Consider the following 17,628-nt stretch of genomic DNA (forward strand, 5'->3'; position numbering starts at 1 on the left):
GGCGACCAGAACCATGCAGAAAGCAACCGCAGAATAGAAAAACGCTTATAACTTCTAAACTGGAGGTCGTAGAGAAAATCTAAAAATGTCAAAATTTGCGTAATCGCATGCGCCACAATTCTACTCAAGAAAATTTTCATTTCGAATAACCTACGATTTTAGAGAATTAAAAATGTGTCGCAAATCGCCGGTTTTTTGGCATATACGTGAACTACTCGCTCATCTTTTGAGATATGGATCTGAAATTTTGCACACACCCTTTTCTTATCAAGAAGCTACTCCTGGTATGGTCGGTATTGGATCACTACAACATATAGCTGCTATATAAACTGATCAAACGGAACCAGGTCCTTGTATGGAAAACTTTTTCATTTGACCAGATATCTTCATGAAATTTGGCATGAGTTATTCTCTAAGGCAGCGCTATAATCTGCGAATATATTGTTCAGATCGGACAATTATAGCGTATAGCTGTCATACAAATCGACCGTTCAGAATCTAGCAAGCTATCTTTTTATACAATTTTACGCTAAAAACTAAAAATAAACAAAAATTAAGTCGTTATTTGCATTAATTTGCGCTGAGCAAATCAACAAACACGCACTAGTTAAAGGTCCACTGTATGTAGTATTGGCTTATTATTTTTTCATATTATGCCCCCGTGCACTGCCAACCAACACACAAAACTGCAGAGGAAGCATTGAGGGCTTTCGAATGGTTGCTGCTTTGAGTGCTTTAAAGGACTGAGCTTTTACGACTGCACTCTGTCGTTGAGCTGCTACTGAAGGCAGCAGTGATGGTTCGTGTCTGCAGCCAAAGTGAATGGTTTTAATAAGCTTTAAGCTTTTATAGTCCCTAAAAAAAGCTTATTTGGGACAAACGGGGTTGTTGTACTTACTTTCTCGGGTTTCTCCAATAATCTTAAACACTTTATAGCTTTTGTAGGAAATTCGCTTTAATGCTAAGCTAACTTTTGTATAAGTTTAAGACTTTTCTTCTAATACAAACTGGAGTATCGTCAATAATGTTAAAAATACAGAGCTAGAACGGCTCTTGTACAGTTTCACATGTCTTAAATAAATAAAAATATGGTTCTTACCTAAAAATTGCATTAAAATAATTACATAAACAGGCATATAAGCAAACACCTAAACATACATACAAAAGCCTAGCCTAACTACATCCTTGATAACACTAAAAATCCGGTTTCTTCTGGCACCGTTCGTCCGTGGGAGCCAGTCCTCAACTGAATGGGAATATAGAAACACCGTTATTGCAACGGCACTTAATAACTATGAAATGCAACAAATCGCTCCCAACTCTTCCTGCGACAGCTTGCGCAGCTTTTTCGTTACCCGATTGTCTTAATGAAATATTGTCGAAATGAAGTTGTAAAACTGCCAATATCATTTAAAGAGCTGCACATTTCCTAACCTAAAGCAGCCACATTCCAGCGGCATCTAGCTCGAGTAGACCTCTCGCAATTGTTTGCGCAATATTTTCCCCGTCAAACTTTTCGGTATCTCATTAGTGAATATAACGCCACCATCCAGTCTCTTATATTCGGCCACGCGTTCGGCTACGTAATTGTAGATCTCTTCCTCGGTGGCCTTTGTGCCTTCGCGCAACACAACGACGGCGCGTGGCAGTTCGCCAGCCAACTCATCGGGTCGTGGTATGACCGCGGCCTCCAGGATTTTCGGGTGATCGCGTAGTATACCCTCCAACTCGGCGGGCGGCACTTGGAAGGCCTTCACTTTGATGAGCTCCTTGATGCGATCGGTGATGTAGAAGTAGCCCTCTTCGTCATAATGACCAACGTCGCCGGTGCGCATCCAACCGTTCGGTAAGAAGATATCTGCATTGGCTTCGTCGTTGTTCAGGTAGCCCTTCATTACCTGTGGGCCGCGTATACAAATCTCGCCTGTGGTGTTGGGTCCCAAACCCTTGTGACATTCCGAGCCGATGGCAACGATTTTCCCTTCGGTGTTCGATGCCGGCGCACCAGCGGAGGAAAAGCGCGTGTTGTTCGGCGACACCTGCAGTGCGAGCGGCGATGTTTCGGTCATGCCAAAGCCCTGCAGGAATTTCGTGTTGTGGAATCTGTAAGCAGAGACAAATTACATTGGTATTTTATTGAATTTGGAAAGAGCTTGCTTAAACACCATAAGCGCGTACTCACTTTTTCATGAAACGCTGCATGTCGTTTTCGGTGATCGGCGCAGCGCCGGTGAACACATATTGCAGATCGGGCACCATTTCCGGCGTTAACTTCGGGTAGTTGATCATGAAGAGTGCTGTATGAAAAGAGATACAATATTAGCTCAAACTGTGCCCTAACTGTATTGCTGTGGACCTACCAATCGGCGGCACTACGTTCAGCATTGTAGATTTGTATTCACACAGGGCTTTGACGAGATCGTCTGGACGGAACTGAGGAACTGTTATCAATTTAGCGCCGATCGCTATCTTCGACAGCATTACGACATTGAGTCCGTAAATGTGGAAGAATGGCAAAATGCCGGGTAAAACTTCCTGTCTACCGGATTGTCTGAAACCGTACGGCAACTCCAGCTGTTCGCCATTGATTGTGATGTTGTTGTGTGTGAGCTGCACTGCTTTCGGCATACCAGTGGTGCCGGAGGAGAATGGCAGGAACACCACGCTGTCGGGATCGATGTCGTAATCCCTCAACTGTGAGTAGTCAACATCTTGCGGACTAATCAGTTCGAAGAAGTCTATGGCACCGGCGGGCAACTTCTCATCTGGCTGAAAGCGTATGACAGCGATGGGCAGATTCTTTTCTGCCAGCTCGCAGGCTTCTTTCATGACTCCATAGCCCAGACTCGTGACAACAGCAAACTTGCTATCGCTCAGCTGCAGTTGGCGGCAAATTTCCTCTGAAAACGAAAAGGGAGCACAAAGAAAAGTGAGTTAAAAACTAGAGAGCATGTATGAATGTGTGAAAGATATTATGAGTCAGTCCTCAATTGAACGTGACTATTGGACGTTTTAGTTAGGTACACTAAGCTGTTTTTGCAGGAAGTGGGTTCGAAAAGACTGTACGTGCCTGCATTACATTGAACTTTGGAAACGATTATGCAATGATTTGAAGTGAATGTGAGTATGAATCTATTTTGGTGAATCAATAAGTTCTTGTTGGTTATATGCAGATATTCCTGTGTAGTTACTTCTGTTCGTGAAATCGGAACTTTCCGGAGGAAAGAGAGCTCATACTCCGCTTTTTAAACGATTTTTATGTTCTAATCAGATTCTGGGGTACAAATTTTCAAAATTTCTTAAAGCTGACAGTTGGTTTGCAGCATACTTTGCCACTCTGTTGAAATAAAACTCGCATAAGTCGTTTCTCTTTCATTTACTCACCAGCTGTGTAGAGTGGATTGACTGTGGTCACCGTTAGACCCGCTTCTATGGCACCCAGTGTGGCAATCGGGTATTCCGGCAGGTTTGGCAAGCAAATTGCGATGATATCACCCTGTCCAAGTTTAAATTTGGTCTGTAGGCGTACTGCAAAGGCGGCGCTGCTGTCGCGCAACTGAGCGTAAGTATATTGGCGGCCGCTGACGACGCAAATCTGTAATTATAGTAAAATGCAAAAAAGTGGTGTAAAAGTATTTCGTGGTAAATATTTCTCAAAAGCATTATTTTAAGTTTACTTTCTATTATTTTTATCGAAGATGGCAGTAATTTAGCACTATTCCACATAGGGTCTATTAGTAAGTAGTTCAGTAACCAGTTGAATAGTGACTCAACGCGTAATTTCCACCACATGGTGAGCATATTATTCAATTGCGCACAAAAGTAAATAAGTAATTATCAATCACACATTATAACAAGGAATATGCTGGTTGACGTTAGTTTACAAACACTTACTTACACTTATTTAGTATTTAGATTGCCAAGTGCAATTATTTTAAAAATAAACACTGAACAAAGTATTTTATAATGAGCTCTAATATTCGCTTTGGAATTCATTACTTTTTAATCTGAGATGTATTTGCTTGTTGTTGCACGATTAAAGGGGAGCCATTATTATGAGCAAATGACTGCCGAACAAAGTACAAAAAGTCAGGTCAAAGTAAATAATAGTTAAACCGTTACATAAAGGAACGGCGAATGGAATAATTAAGAAGAAATAATTGAGTGAAATGTGTTAATTATTTGCTGTATGACTATTTATAAAAGACCACCGCAATTAACTCCTTAATTGTGATAAGCATCGGTAATTGTAAGAGCACTCCCGGTGCAAAACTAAGCTAAGTATAAGCTAAAGAATCATAGCACTTTCTCTCCTTGAACATAAGTACAATATTTACTAATCGAGTAGCCTCTAAAGTACCTCTGAAACAAAGGAAGTCTAAGAAGATGGTACGAAGTTGCGAGATTCTCCATCAATTCAAGAGTAACAATAAAGTTTAAGAACTTGGCGATTCTGAAGCATCTGCTGAGAAATTAAAAAAGGCTAGCTACAAAAAGAAGCTCGATGTTTGGGTACCACATGAATTGTCTGTGAAAAATTTAATGGACTGAATTAACATCTGCGATGCTTTGCTGAAACGAAATCGAACCATTTCTGAAGCGAATGGTAACAGGAGACGAAAAGTGGATGAAATACGACAATAATGTGCGGAAAAGATCATGGTCCAAGCGGGTGAAGCTCAATAAATGGTGGCAAAGCCAGGATTGGCGCCTCGAAGAGTTATGCTGAGTGTTTGGTGGGATTGGAAAGGCATCATCTACTATGAGCTGCTCCAGCCTGGTCGAATGATTGACTCTACATTTTACTGTTAACAACTGATGAGATTGAAGCAAGCAATCGAAAAAAAACGACCAGAACTGATCAACAAAAAGTGCTTTGTCTTACATCAAGACAATGACTCGACAAAAACTGAGCAAGATTGGCTGGGAAATTTTGATGCATCCACCATATAGCCCTGACTTTGCACCATCGGACTACCATTTGTTTTGGTAAATACAGAACTCCTTCAATGGAGTAAAGTTGGCTTCAAGAGAAGCCTGTAAAATTTACTTGTCGCAGTTTTTTGCCGAGAAACCAGAAAAGTTTTGCACTGATGGAATAATGTCTTTAGCGAAAAAATGGCAAAAAGTGGTCGAACAAAATGGTATATATTTGCTTTACTAAAATTCATTGAAAATATAAAAAAAATATGTTAAATTTTGATTAGAAGTACGAAAAGGCTTTTGCGACTACCCAATATTAGTGGGCGAACTGACTTACACATAACAATCGTTATTGGGGCGGTGAATTCTCTAAGAGTTTTCAGCTGTCACAAGACAATTCTATAAATTTTTTTCGACCAACATCGAATTAATGGACGATGATAAAGTATCTTATCTTGTTGCAGTAATAAAAATCGCTTTTGAATATCGCAAAAAAAGTGTAAACAAAATAAAATGAATATACGCACGCCAAAGACAATTTCAGCGAAATTCTTCATCAATTGCATTCAATTTTCATATACCGAAGGTATGAGTAGATAATTTTTGTTTTTGCAGAATTTGCCGAAATCGCTTTTGCGTAAATAGAAAAATCAAACAAAAACATGAAATCTGCGCTGAATCTGTTTTTATATACGAACTATCTGTGTGTTTGCGTGTTCTTTTGTTTTTGATTTCAGTCCGAAGTTCAGTGGTTCAATGTGCAAAGTCCAGATTGGCTAAATTTATTATGATCACACACGAAGATGGGGGCGAGCAATTACCGAGACTCTAATGGGTATGCGCGCGCAGTGGCATTGAGAGATAGCGAGCAGGCTGGCGAGCGTGCGATAAGCGGTGGGATGGGATGAATGAGATACGTCGAGAGCGAGCAGGCGAGACTAAGCGAGTGGAATGAGGTCAGCAAACAAAGTGGTCCATGAATTATGTTATTTATATATGTATATAACTTGAAAATACACATAATAACACAAATTTTAAGAATCTATAAACAAAAATTATCTGCAGCGCCGTGGACTCCGCACAGCACCGCACTGAAATAAATGAACGGCATTTGAAAAATAGTTTTTTTTGTTTTGTTTTCGGCGGTGGAGGTGTGTCAGAGCATGACGCGGCAAGTGCTTTTGTTTCACTATCAAAGAGTAAATAAAAACACCATAAAATTCTGAATGAAGAAAACAAAATGTTGTGAAATTAAGTATTTGACGTCTGCACCGACGGCTGGCGACCTGATTTTGGGTGTGTTTGATAAGTTATACATATGAGCCATAAGATTCGTAAGCGTTGAGCAGAAGTGTTACAATTACATAGGTCAATATTTGGAAATAGAGCGATATAGAGACAGAGCCATGCTTGTGCCAGAAGGCGATTGAAGCAGAGCTTGAGGTGGATTTTTCAAACTTAGGGTGTCCTAGACAGCTGGAGAGAGGTGAAAAAACAAAAGCTTCTGAATAAGCGTCGACACATCCATTGAAAAATCCGAAAAATTTTAAAATCTACCCTAACGAAAAAAAGAACCCTTGTCTATCAAAGAGTTAACTTCATCAGATACAAGCAGAAGCCACGCTTCGTAGAACTTTCAAAATCTGTGTCACGGCTAATTTAAGTCAGAACTCCATGACCACAGCATTAAGCTGACAAATTTGCTCTTATGCTGCCAAGAAACGTTTACTAGAAAAAACAAAACAATACAATTATGAGGCAATTTGAATGAAAACAAAACGCTTGGACCATAAGCAAAGCGAAAAAATCATAAACAGACGTAGGTACAATTAAAACAAACAAGCAATGTGTGGTTGGCGTGAATTCATTGAACCCGCCGGCGCTGCATTCGTATCTGCAAACACGTCGCTATCGCAAAAAAAAGTTTATTTATATTTGCAAATGTTTATATTCATTCACTTGTGCCTCCAATTATCGCCACCTGCTTGCAAAAAGAAACCGCAGTGTCGTCAAGTAATGAGGAATCTTTGCCGAGCGTCGAGCGAAGTGGAGAGCAGGTGAAAAGTGAGAGTAAGAATTATATATATTTTTAATGAAGCAGAGGGCAGGAACAAGATGAGTCCGAAAGCAGAGTGAGGAAATAGGGTAGAGGGTATACATTGAAATTCGCGTTCCTGCACTGAGCTCATATGTGATCAAAATTTCTATTCATATTACATATAATTTATTATCACAGGGTTTGCTAACACCAAGTGCCTTATAAAGGCAGCTAGTCAGCAAATAATAAACGATATGACTTGAAATCGCTCTTAAAAGCTAAAACAGCTCACACGAACCCAACAAGAAAACACGGAGTGGGAAGCCAGTTGGTGGTGTTTCCCTTTCTGAGGTATGATTATTACACGAGGATTGCGTCGCGGTGGTCGTTAAGTCTGTGCCACTTTCTGAAGTATAGAAATTTATGAAGCAAGTGACTTAAAAGTATCTACATCACACCGGGGTCTGCAACACATGATTCTTCACAGCTTACAGGAAGGAGAAATATCGCATCACGGTTCATCAGCCATCGGGCTACCTTAACTACCAGCGCAGGTTAGTTACACTGAGTTTGAGGGCACATCACATCAAACGTGCGATGTCCCATGATCTAACAAAGTCATTACGAATGGGATAGTCAATCCACTTGGTACCGTTTCTTATATAGGCAGGCAAGCCAACCGCGATTGAACTGCTATATGACAGTTTTTATACCCTGAATAAGTTATAATACGCTTTTCACGATGTTTGCAATTCCCTAAAAGGAACGTAGGAAGCCATTTAAAATATATACCTAAATGATCTGCGTGATGAGCTGAGCCGATTTAGCCATGTGTGAGATATCGCTCTGAAATTTTGCACAAGTTCCTTTAGCTCCAAGCAGCTGCTCATTTGTCTGAAACGCTTACATCGGACCACTATAGTATATAGCTGCCATACAAACTGAACTATCGGAATTAAGTTGCTAAAATATATCATTTGTCAAGGGTGTTGTAGCCTCGGTGTAACCGAAGCTAACGTTTTTTCTCGTTTTATTTTTATTTTTATATATTTTTTGCCCCCACTCTACACACACACATAAATATAAATATAAACATGTGACAAGTGGCAACTGCATCCAGCAAGCAAAGTGTACTTCGTTCAATGGAATTGCTGGTGAAGCTTTTCAATTATGGCACAAGTCGCGTCAATTGAATACGCAAGGTTCACTAATACAAGTAAATAAGTGCTTTACATGCATATACATACATATATGTATGTACATATGTACGTATGTGAAAAGATAAAAATAGAAATAAGACACTTTGTTGGAATTTATGACTTTATGGTCTTGTGTTTGATATTTTTTTGTGATGTAAAGCATCAACACTAACTAAAATTAAGCCCTGACATGAAAGATTCAACAATTCAGATGCATTTGATTGACACGACATTTGTAGTTTTATTGCAGAATTGCACTGATATTTGGATTTCTACTTGCATGGAAAAATAAGCAAAGACACTAAAACAAATTCTACATTCTTAGCTTCTGAATTATACAAAAATGTATTCTCCCACTATAGCCAAATTTTTTTTCTCGCATGCTATATATTTGTTTGGAATTGACTTTTTCACCAATTTTTTTTTTATTTTATCGTTTTACCGATTTATACAAAAATTAATTTCCCTCACAACAGCGATTTTCTCGCGTGCTATATTTTTGCTTGGAACCGATTTTCTAAGCAATTTTTTTTTTATAAACCCTACATTCTTTGCTTCTAAGTTATACAAAAATTGACTTTCCCCATAAGATCGAATTTTTTTGTCGCATGCTATATTTTTGTTTTCGTTTACTTTTCACCGGCGTAAATGAACTAAATAACATTCCTACAGGCTTTACAGAGCAAATAAATCACTTAAGACAGATAATAGCGACATTAACAATAGCCTGCTGCCATAAAATTATTATTATGTTTGTAGTTTTATAAACAATTACTTTGTTGGGCTCTACTTCTTTGTTTACTCCATTTTCTAATCTTATCAGCGAAGAGTTTGAATCCTGTCAAGCAGCTCACTCGTACAAAGGTCGAGTGCTCAACAACCACCTTTGAATTAATTGAAATATAAACAAAAGTTGTCAAAAGACACAAAGCTACAATTAAATACTGAAATCTGTGTGATTATGCTTTCGTTATCGGCGCTTTTGTATGTGCATAAGTAATTATAAATAATTTGCAAAAGGCCTAAAACTAATTTATATTTTGTTTAATGAAGAAAGTGATAACGAGTAAACAAATACAGCGTATTAACAAAGTTTCATGAAAAATCCTAAAGGAAGCCAGTTTGGACTGTTGGATAAACATTGAACAAAATGAATATTATAAGGCAGAAGTCAAAAGGATGTCAGCAGTCTGATGTCAAATTCCAACACATTTTTCTATAATTACAGCTTGTTTTCTTCAACTTACCGTCGCTATGTCCTTCTCGAACTTCTTGAAATCCCGCCACACGTATTTGTCCACTGTCAGATTGACCGGCTCGACGGGATCGAATGGCGACTGCCTGATGTAACCCTCCTCTTCAGTGTAAACTACGAGTTTATCCTGCTGTGTCGGCAGCGTGGTGGCGGCCGTGCTCAAACTGCGCGCGCCGGACGAGGCGGCGGCCACGGCGGACTGCACAGGCTGCGCGAACATCACGGAACGCATCAAATGGCGCAGCATTTTAACACAAATTTTTGGAACGCAAACTCACAAAACACTTAAAAATTCGGTTTCTAAATTTATAAAATATCAGTGGGTCCTTTGACGCGCGGTTATACACAGTGAACGCGAAAAGTTACACTTTTTGACAACTTGAGATCACGGGACACTTATTTTTCTTATTTTGGAAGACAGACAATTTCTGATGGATTTGGTTAATTTGAAGACTGGCGTTTCTTCAACGATTCTTCGACGATTCTTTTGTATGCTGTTGGGCTCTAGAGCAAAACGCGTCTGTAATGTTTGGGTGTTGCGGCGCGACTAAGCGATCGTCCGCTCTGTGAAGCGCTTGTCACTTTGTTGGCCTTTTGTAGATGGTTGTTGGTTTTGTTTTCGTTACAGTGCTCGCGTCACCGCCTCTGCACAGTTAGTAGATTGGGCGATATACGTGTGTGTAATTGTTGTTGTATATACCGCTTGCATTGATGTATGATTTTACGATTTGTTTATTTTTGTGTTTGCTTGCTTTATCGCGCAAGTGAACGCTATGCAATGAACCGGTTCGACGACTTGATTTTTTATCAAATTTTTAAAAAATATTTTTCGTAAATTGTTTTTGCGACGACGTACAAAGTCCAAATGCGGTGTTGTTGTTGTTGCTGCTGTTCATGTTATAGTTGATTTCGTCATATGTTGCAAGCTCATTCACAACGGAAAATATAATTGACGTAGTCACCAGCTCCTTTTCACCTTTGGGCGCTGAGCCGTATGAGTGTTGTGTGTGTGTGTGTGATTACGGAGCTGCAGCGTTGATCGCTCTTATCAAAACTGTAATTGAATATGAAATAAATGATTTTACAGTGAATTTTGATTTTTTCAAAATATTTTTAATTTCTTGTTTTAAATGTTGTTATTTTTCTATTCTCTACATTCCTTTTTTATTTGACTTATCTCCTCTTCCTCCTTTGTAAATATTTTCTAAACCCTACAAGTGAGTTGTTATTGTGCTCAACTGCATTAATCAGCCGCTGTTTACAAGTGACTATCAACTGCATGCAATGCTTTGTGCGCACGTGACGAATGCATTGAGAATTTGTAACGAAATAATTGCAAAAGTCACGAAGTCGAAAGGAAAAATGAGTATTATTGTTAGGAAAGCAGAAACTCTTCACAGCTATAAAACAAAGAACTCTCGCAAAAGCGTTGTGAAAGCTTCGGCATGAAATATGAAAGCTCCTGCTCTGCTTAGTTACTACAGCAATCAAAGCTTTCTTTGAAATCTTGTCTTTTTATATAAAATTACTGAAAATTGTTTCGAGGTACGGACAAGAAAGTTAAGTCTCAAAAGCTTTCTGAATAAATTATTAAACAATTATCGATCATAATAATATATAATATCTGTATCTAATATACACATATTGGGTAGTCGAAAAAGTCTTTTCGTATTTTGTCAGTAGATGTCGTTGCAGTCGTATATCTCCAGTGCACCAATCATATTGTGTCTACCATATAGTGATGGAAAGGTGAGATTTTAAGCTTCATTTAACCAAAAGAAAATTAAAAAGAAATCGGGGGAAGTTGAAACAAAATTTAAAGCTGTTCAAAAATGAGTGAAAATAATGAAGAAATTCCCTATATTTTGAAATTTTTGTATAAAAAAGGGCCACGCAAGCCACCAATGAAATTTGTGAAGTTTTAGGAGACGATGCTGTATCAGCGCGTGTAGTACAACAATGGTTCTGAAAATTTCGATTTACACTGATGGAATAATATCTCCAGCGAAAAAATGGCAAAAAGTGGTCGACCAAAATGGTATATACTTATTTATTTAGTAGTAAAAAACATAAGTTGGAATTTAATCAGAAATACGAAAAGACTATTTAGTAATCTCTTTGGAAAAGCAAACATTCAAGAGTGGTTTGAAAGTTTTAAGATTGGGGGAAAAGCTCTAGACGACGTTTCCCCACAAAGCAACATTTGTATCTGAGCTCAATTGGCTTTTTTGACCAAGCTAGGTTACTTTCAGTTGGTGTACTCCCGTTGATTATGTGATAGAACATATGTTAAGGTAATTTTCTTACCCTGAATATACCCTCAGTTTGCCACGATGTTTGCCGCAGACCCTATAAAATTATATGCAGATCACTTATAAAAACCATAAATCCATACTTTCTAAGAAACATACTTCCTTCGATACAGTAATAATTAGATCTGATTAACTATAACACACTGCACAAAGCAACGATGACGATGACTCCGCATAAAGAAGCTCGCAGAAATCGCACACTAACAACACTTTCAGACGCGTAACTAACCGTACTCAACGAAGAACGCTGGCGTCCCGCTGGAGTTGTAAAAGGAAACTGAACTGATCGGCGTTGTTTGTTGTATTTTTCAGTTTGTTGCTAGCCATTTGCATATAGATATGCTATTTATTGTATATGTATATAGCTGTATGTGCAAAGAAATGCAGAAACGTAAGTATATAAAAGCACATATTTGTCAGAAAGAAAATAGAATAATAAGGTGTGGCTGAAATGATTCAAGCAGTTTGTGCAAATTGGAGCTTGTGCAAATCGGAGGCGCAGAATTTTTGAAATAAGCAAAATGAAGTTAGGCTGCTTAAAAATAAAAAAGGGAAGAAAAGAAAATGCGGATTCACTTGTGTGATGCACTCCATGAGGGGATCGTGTGCTGCTTTCTGATTTCAGCAAACATTTTAATGGCATTTATTTGTAAATGCAAGAGTAGAAGCGCAGAAATGGTGCTGAGCGCGTCCATAAATAGAATGCGCATGCTAGAAGCGGAGCGCTTGTCATATTATGTGCGTTTATTGAATTCGTGTGGAAATATGTTGTCTAAGAAGATATTATAATTCGGATTTTGGACAGAAGTAGAAAAATATCAAAGCATAACTGATTCTTATTCTTCATTCTGATTTCTGCAGAGGCGATGACTTGTTGTAAAATTCCTTAGCAAAGGGTTTTCACAATGAACTAAAAACCTACTCAAATACGTTATTTGGGAGGAATGGTATTAATATTCATGTGGATTTTTTATAAGCCCAGCTTGTTCTAAAGAATGTGGAGTGAAGTTTTTTTCGACACACTTGGAACACTAAGTCATTCTTGAGTAGAGAGTCTAGGGTTATCTGTCTAAATATTAAATCTGTGACCTTACAGATTAGCTTGAAGTTCTAGCCCGTCGGGTTTATTACCGATTTTCCTGTAGAAGTCCCTTTATACAATTTCTCCAATGGTTTTCTATCTAATCGCAACGAAAGAGCTTCAAAGAACAACAGTTTTAAATTTTTAAAATTTTTCTAATGACAGTTTTATATACTTGAAATACGTGAAATGTGTTGAAATTAAAAAAAAAAATCATGCATCATAACCAATTATAAGGAAAAAATTAAATTTCCAGCATATACATTTTTTTGACGTCTACAAGACAAGCGTTATTTACAAGGTGGATTTAATAAGCTTAACTAATTAGCAAGAAAATTACTTACTAATAAGTTCTACCCTATATACATATAAGCACGTACATACTTATGTTATAAATATATACTATACACACGGATCACTTGCTTTAAGTGGCTTTCCGCGGATCGCATTGCGAAATAGACGAAATAGAAGGTGTGAAAAGTGGACAAGTGCACAATTAAGGCAAATGCAATAGTTGTGGGCCAAAAAAAAAACACTTTTCGTAAAGAGAGAGAGAGAGAGAGTGTGATATGGAGAGCAACATGACATCCACAAGTCGTCTGGTGGGCTCGTTTATTTACATATTTACCGCTTATGTATCGGATCTGTGAGCAGAAGTGGACACAACGAAATGTTTACCAAAGTACATAAATACAAAAATATTTATGCACATGCATAACAACAACAACTATATGATAACAACAACGTCGCTGCATTGATGTTCGTCGCTTTTTGGACTTTGCTCCCAAGCTTAGCGTGACGCCCGCGGCAACGCCGATTAGGTGAACGACGGAAAAAACCGGTCGCGGCGCAAGCTGCAGTTCCCAACTAACAAAGCTTTTTTTTAAATGCTCGCTGTAATGCAATCGTTACAACAAATAATCAAAGCAACTATTTCGGGTTGTGATCATCAGCAGCGATTAGGCTTTGGAATGCGGCAACGCGGTGAGCGGTGTCTGGTGGAAATTAAGCGGCGGTTAAAATGTTGTGGAATTTTTGTTTTTAATTATTGTAGTTATGAGTAGTCAGTTTAAATATTTTGGATAGTTAAATTCAGGGGTTAACACTTTTTTACTTGAGGCAATCTACACGAGGCGCTGAGCGATAAGATTGAAGAACAAGGAAAAATGTTAACTTTGGTTGCACTCAACCCGTCACAAATACAAAAAAAAACCTTGCACGAACTGCGATCGGTCGTTTGTACGGCAGCTATATGCTAAAGGTATTCGATATCGTCGGTTCTGACAAATGACCAGTTTCTAGTGGAGAAAAGGAGGTATGCAATTGAATATATCAAAAACTGAGGAAATAGTTGGCATATATACAGAAAGAGGGAGCGGGTTAAATCGACTCAGTTCGTCATGCTGATCATTTATACCATATATTGGGTAGTCGCAAAAGTTTTTTCGTATTTTGTCAATAGATGTCGTTGCAGTCGTATATCTCCAGTGCTACCAATCACATTGCGTCATATTATGTAGTGTTGGAAAGGTGAGATGTTAAGCTTCATCCACATACTTTATAGGATCTCCGACGTACTCTGTTCAGAGTATATAAGAAAGATTACAATCGCTGATTAACGGCTTTATAATCAAGCCAATCAAGTTTAATTTGTGCACAAAAGGAGAGCTGAAAGAGACCCACAAAAGCAGCAAAGCTGAAGAAAATAAAGAAAAGCTAAGCAAAACAAAGTGAAGCGAAGAAAACTACCAACAAATTGTGAAACAGCGAGGTAAACAAGTGAGGAAGCCTCATAAATGCGATTAGAATGAAGGTCTCTATGTGTGCGTGCCCGTGTGTGTGTGTGATAAGCGACCATAAAAAGTTAATATTGGAAATTATCGCTTAACGCTTGCTCAATAAACCGAACTGCAAGGCAATACGAAATAAATCACCCACTAGTATTGATAAACGAAGCGTTTACTGTTATTTCTGGATTAAATATTTTATTGAGTGTGATTAAGTACACTTAGGCAAACTAATAGAAATAGCAGTGACAATTTTTAAGAGCTGTTTTGACTGACGAATCAGGCAGATTTGCCTCTCTCTATGAAATTTTATATATTCGGCGAAGCGTTCTTACTTTGTCAGCACTATCCATTAACCGGTTTCTGTATTGATTGTAAGAATACACTGATCTAGTGAAGGTAACCATTGTATAGGTTAGGTCTCATAGTTATGTCGATAGTTATGCCAAACATTATCGAAAATGGGAAATGCATTGGAATCATTCTGAAGAGGTTAACTTGGATTACAGCTAGGTTTGGATAGTGGATGACTTTACAGGTGAGAGATATAATGATAAACGTAAGGCTATTGTGTAGAGAAAAGGTAAAGTGCGCTGAAATTTACTTAAGAATATATAAAAGAGTAATAAACTACGCCATAATGTGACCCTAAACACCAGCAAACAACCAACAGTAAACTTGTTGTAAGTGATTTTAGTTTCCGACAGGGTACTTGTCATTAGAAATAAAGCAATTGTAAGCTAGTTCACGCTTAGATGCTAACAATGAGTTATACTATTTGTACTAATTGCTCTAAAAATATATTTCATATACTTTTCGCTTACCAATTACTTTGTATGTATTATAAATGGAGGCACGTTTGTTGGCAGTATCTGTTATTTGCAAATATTTAATTTAATTTATGGTCCACTAAATATATTTACATTTTTACTTTACACTTTTAGTTGAAGAAAGTCACGATTTACCTAGTATTTTCCGCTCACTTTCATTAAAATCACTGAATTATTACACCCGAGCATACGCACTTCTACCTTCAAAACCAACAACAGTCCAATGCTTACTAAGATCGCAGTCGATAAAGCCTACCAAATGGCGCAAAAGGCGAAGAGGCATTAAGCAAATACAGAATTGCAAAACCCTGAAGGAAGGCCAAAGCAGCGCAGAATGAAAAGTGTGGGCGCCACCCTCCTCCAGCCAGACCGATGGTGTGAGAGAGCAAGTGAACGACAGGGAGAGCTGGGGGTGAGAAGCTGTATTGCTGGCATACTTTTTGGCACTTTACAAGATATTTTGGCGGTCGATTTGAGGGAGTTTGAGCTATACACATAATTATTTGTGTATTATGCTTGAGTATGTTTTTGTTTACGCAGAGAGTTGTCAAATGAAATGTCAACAATGTGACGCGGAATTGAGTAAAAGTCGCTTTTCTAGTGCTTTGGCAACATTTTCTGGCGCATGTCAAGCGTTGTTGGTGTGTGCGTTAGCTCCTGATTTCGCTAATCCACGTTAGATGGCAGTGTTGAAGGTGTGGTGAATTTGGTGTGCTTAAAATGAGTATTGTGAAAAGTAGGAGAAGAAGAGCGTAACCTTAACTATTCCAATTAGTGCAATATAAAAATGTTTCTCTAAAAATTAAATTAATCTATGCTGCCGCAATGCATAAAATTATTTTAGAAACACTCAGCGCGCAACAGCTGTTTGAAACTAACCACAGCGCACACTGTTTGTTTCGTTCTCACACTCACAACTCCAAATGAGCGCGCGCTCTCCCATCCGCATAGTTATGCACAGGCTCCGCTCTGTACTGGTGACACTCAAAACGCGCCTGACCGGTGCGCCGAATTCCACCACTCGGGCTAACGGTTCGTTGCCAATGAAATTCGTGCCGTTTTCGTAGTCAACTTTTAGGTGCGTAACCAAGTGCAACGTTGTGTCGCTACAACGGCGCGGACAATGTGTGTGCGTGTGTGTGGGGATAAACGTTATTGAAAAGTTACCAACAACAACAACAAAAATATTTAGTTTATGTCCAAAGCGTATATTAGTATTGAGAAATCGTAGAAAAAATTCAAATTCGGTCGAACTTTGTGCAAAAGAGAATGTGAAAATGTGAATTTATACGCGTTGCCTGCCCTAAAACGCCTAAAAGTAGACCAGCTCTAGCTCTAGTGAAAAATTGTGATCGTAATTGGAAACGTGTATTCAACGAAAGGGAAAATTTGCGAAAATCGCAACGGTAAAGGTGATGAAAAGTGAAATTTTGAAAGCAAAGCGAAATTATTGTGTAATGACATTGAGCGTGGCGAGGCGAGTGGCAAGCGAGTCACGACGACGACGACGACTACAACGGCAACAAAAGCGACAACGATAAGCTGAAACATAACGGTGCGCACTGGAGTAGGAGCAGCAGGTCGGCGGCAAGGCAAGAAAGTGTAAGTGGAAGGATTTTCGAAAGTGAAGTGAGCCGAAAAGCATACATACGCACATGCACGCGCACACGAATGCGTACGAATTCGAGCACAAATAAAGTATATGTATATGTCACGCACGAATGGGCACGCACACAGTCACAAATTACACATACACACCGCCATGGCAGACAGACTGACTGGCTGGACGACTGGTTCCTTGCCATGCGACTTCACCCTGTCTTACTGCCCCACTGCCAGTAAACGTCGGTCGCAGCTCCTAATGTACTCGTCAGTTGGTCAGTCAGCCATTCGGGCGGTGGAGCTTCGTGCGCTCGCACGCTTTGGCACATTTCTCATACCCCTCGCCGCCTCCGTCACTACAGCCGCTTGGCCAACGCTGAGCGCCTGTGAGCCCACCACGTTCAACAGGATGCATCAGCGCGTGTGTGTGTGTAAATGTGCGCTCACTTGTGTGCTTTGGCGTAGCTCCCTAACTCGCCAAAAGACTCGCGCGAGTGCTGCGCGTCGCTTCGTGCGCTTTCGCGTCGCGTGTTCGTTTTGAATTATGACACACACTTCAAGGAAAGCACACACACACACTGCGGAGCTCGAGTAAATGACA

General features: G+C 39.1%; 2 protein-coding genes across 13 annotated transcripts in view; one reads left to right on the forward strand and one right to left on the reverse strand.

Moving 5' to 3' along the window:
- Window positions 1-933: 933 nt before the first annotated feature.
- Window positions 934-15,484, reverse strand: LOC120774346 (probable 4-coumarate--CoA ligase 3). Of its 3 annotated transcripts, XM_040103926.1 has the most exons (7): window positions 11,827-11,985; window positions 11,723-11,764; window positions 9,408-10,469; window positions 3,385-3,595; window positions 2,361-2,900; window positions 2,183-2,297; window positions 934-2,103 (listed from the first exon to the last, which is right to left on the reverse strand). In XM_040103926.1, the coding sequence occupies exons 3-7, from the start codon at window positions 9,660-9,662 to the stop codon at window positions 1,461-1,463; spliced, it is 1,764 nt and encodes a 587-aa protein (XP_039959860.1). In that variant the 5' UTR covers window positions 9,663-10,469; window positions 11,723-11,764; window positions 11,827-11,985; the 3' UTR covers window positions 934-1,460. The 3 variants fall into 3 exon arrangements, with proteins under 3 accessions (XP_039959860.1, XP_039959861.1, XP_039959862.1); XM_040103927.1 differs by lacking the exons at window positions 11,723-11,764; window positions 11,827-11,985 and adding an exon at window positions 15,420-15,484; XM_040103928.1 differs by lacking the exon at window positions 11,723-11,764.
- Window positions 15,485-16,521: 1,037 nt separating this feature from the next.
- The window catches only part of LOC120774345 (potassium voltage-gated channel protein eag), a 93,533-nt gene continuing 92,426 nt past the window's right edge, over window positions 16,522-17,628 (forward strand). For 9 of the 10 annotated variants that reach the window (XM_040103924.1, XM_040103914.1, XM_040103919.1 and 6 more), the window contains exon 1: window positions 16,522-17,027. The gene's annotated coding sequence lies outside the window, so the exon portion shown is untranslated. The remainder of the gene's footprint in view (window positions 17,028-17,628) is intronic. The other variant, XM_040103916.1, reaches the window with a different exon arrangement.

Source organism: Bactrocera tryoni, chromosome 4, assembly GCF_016617805.1.
Source record: "Bactrocera tryoni isolate S06 chromosome 4, CSIRO_BtryS06_freeze2, whole genome shotgun sequence".
In the NCBI taxonomy this organism is placed as follows: Eukaryota; Metazoa; Arthropoda; class Insecta; order Diptera; family Tephritidae; genus Bactrocera; species Bactrocera tryoni.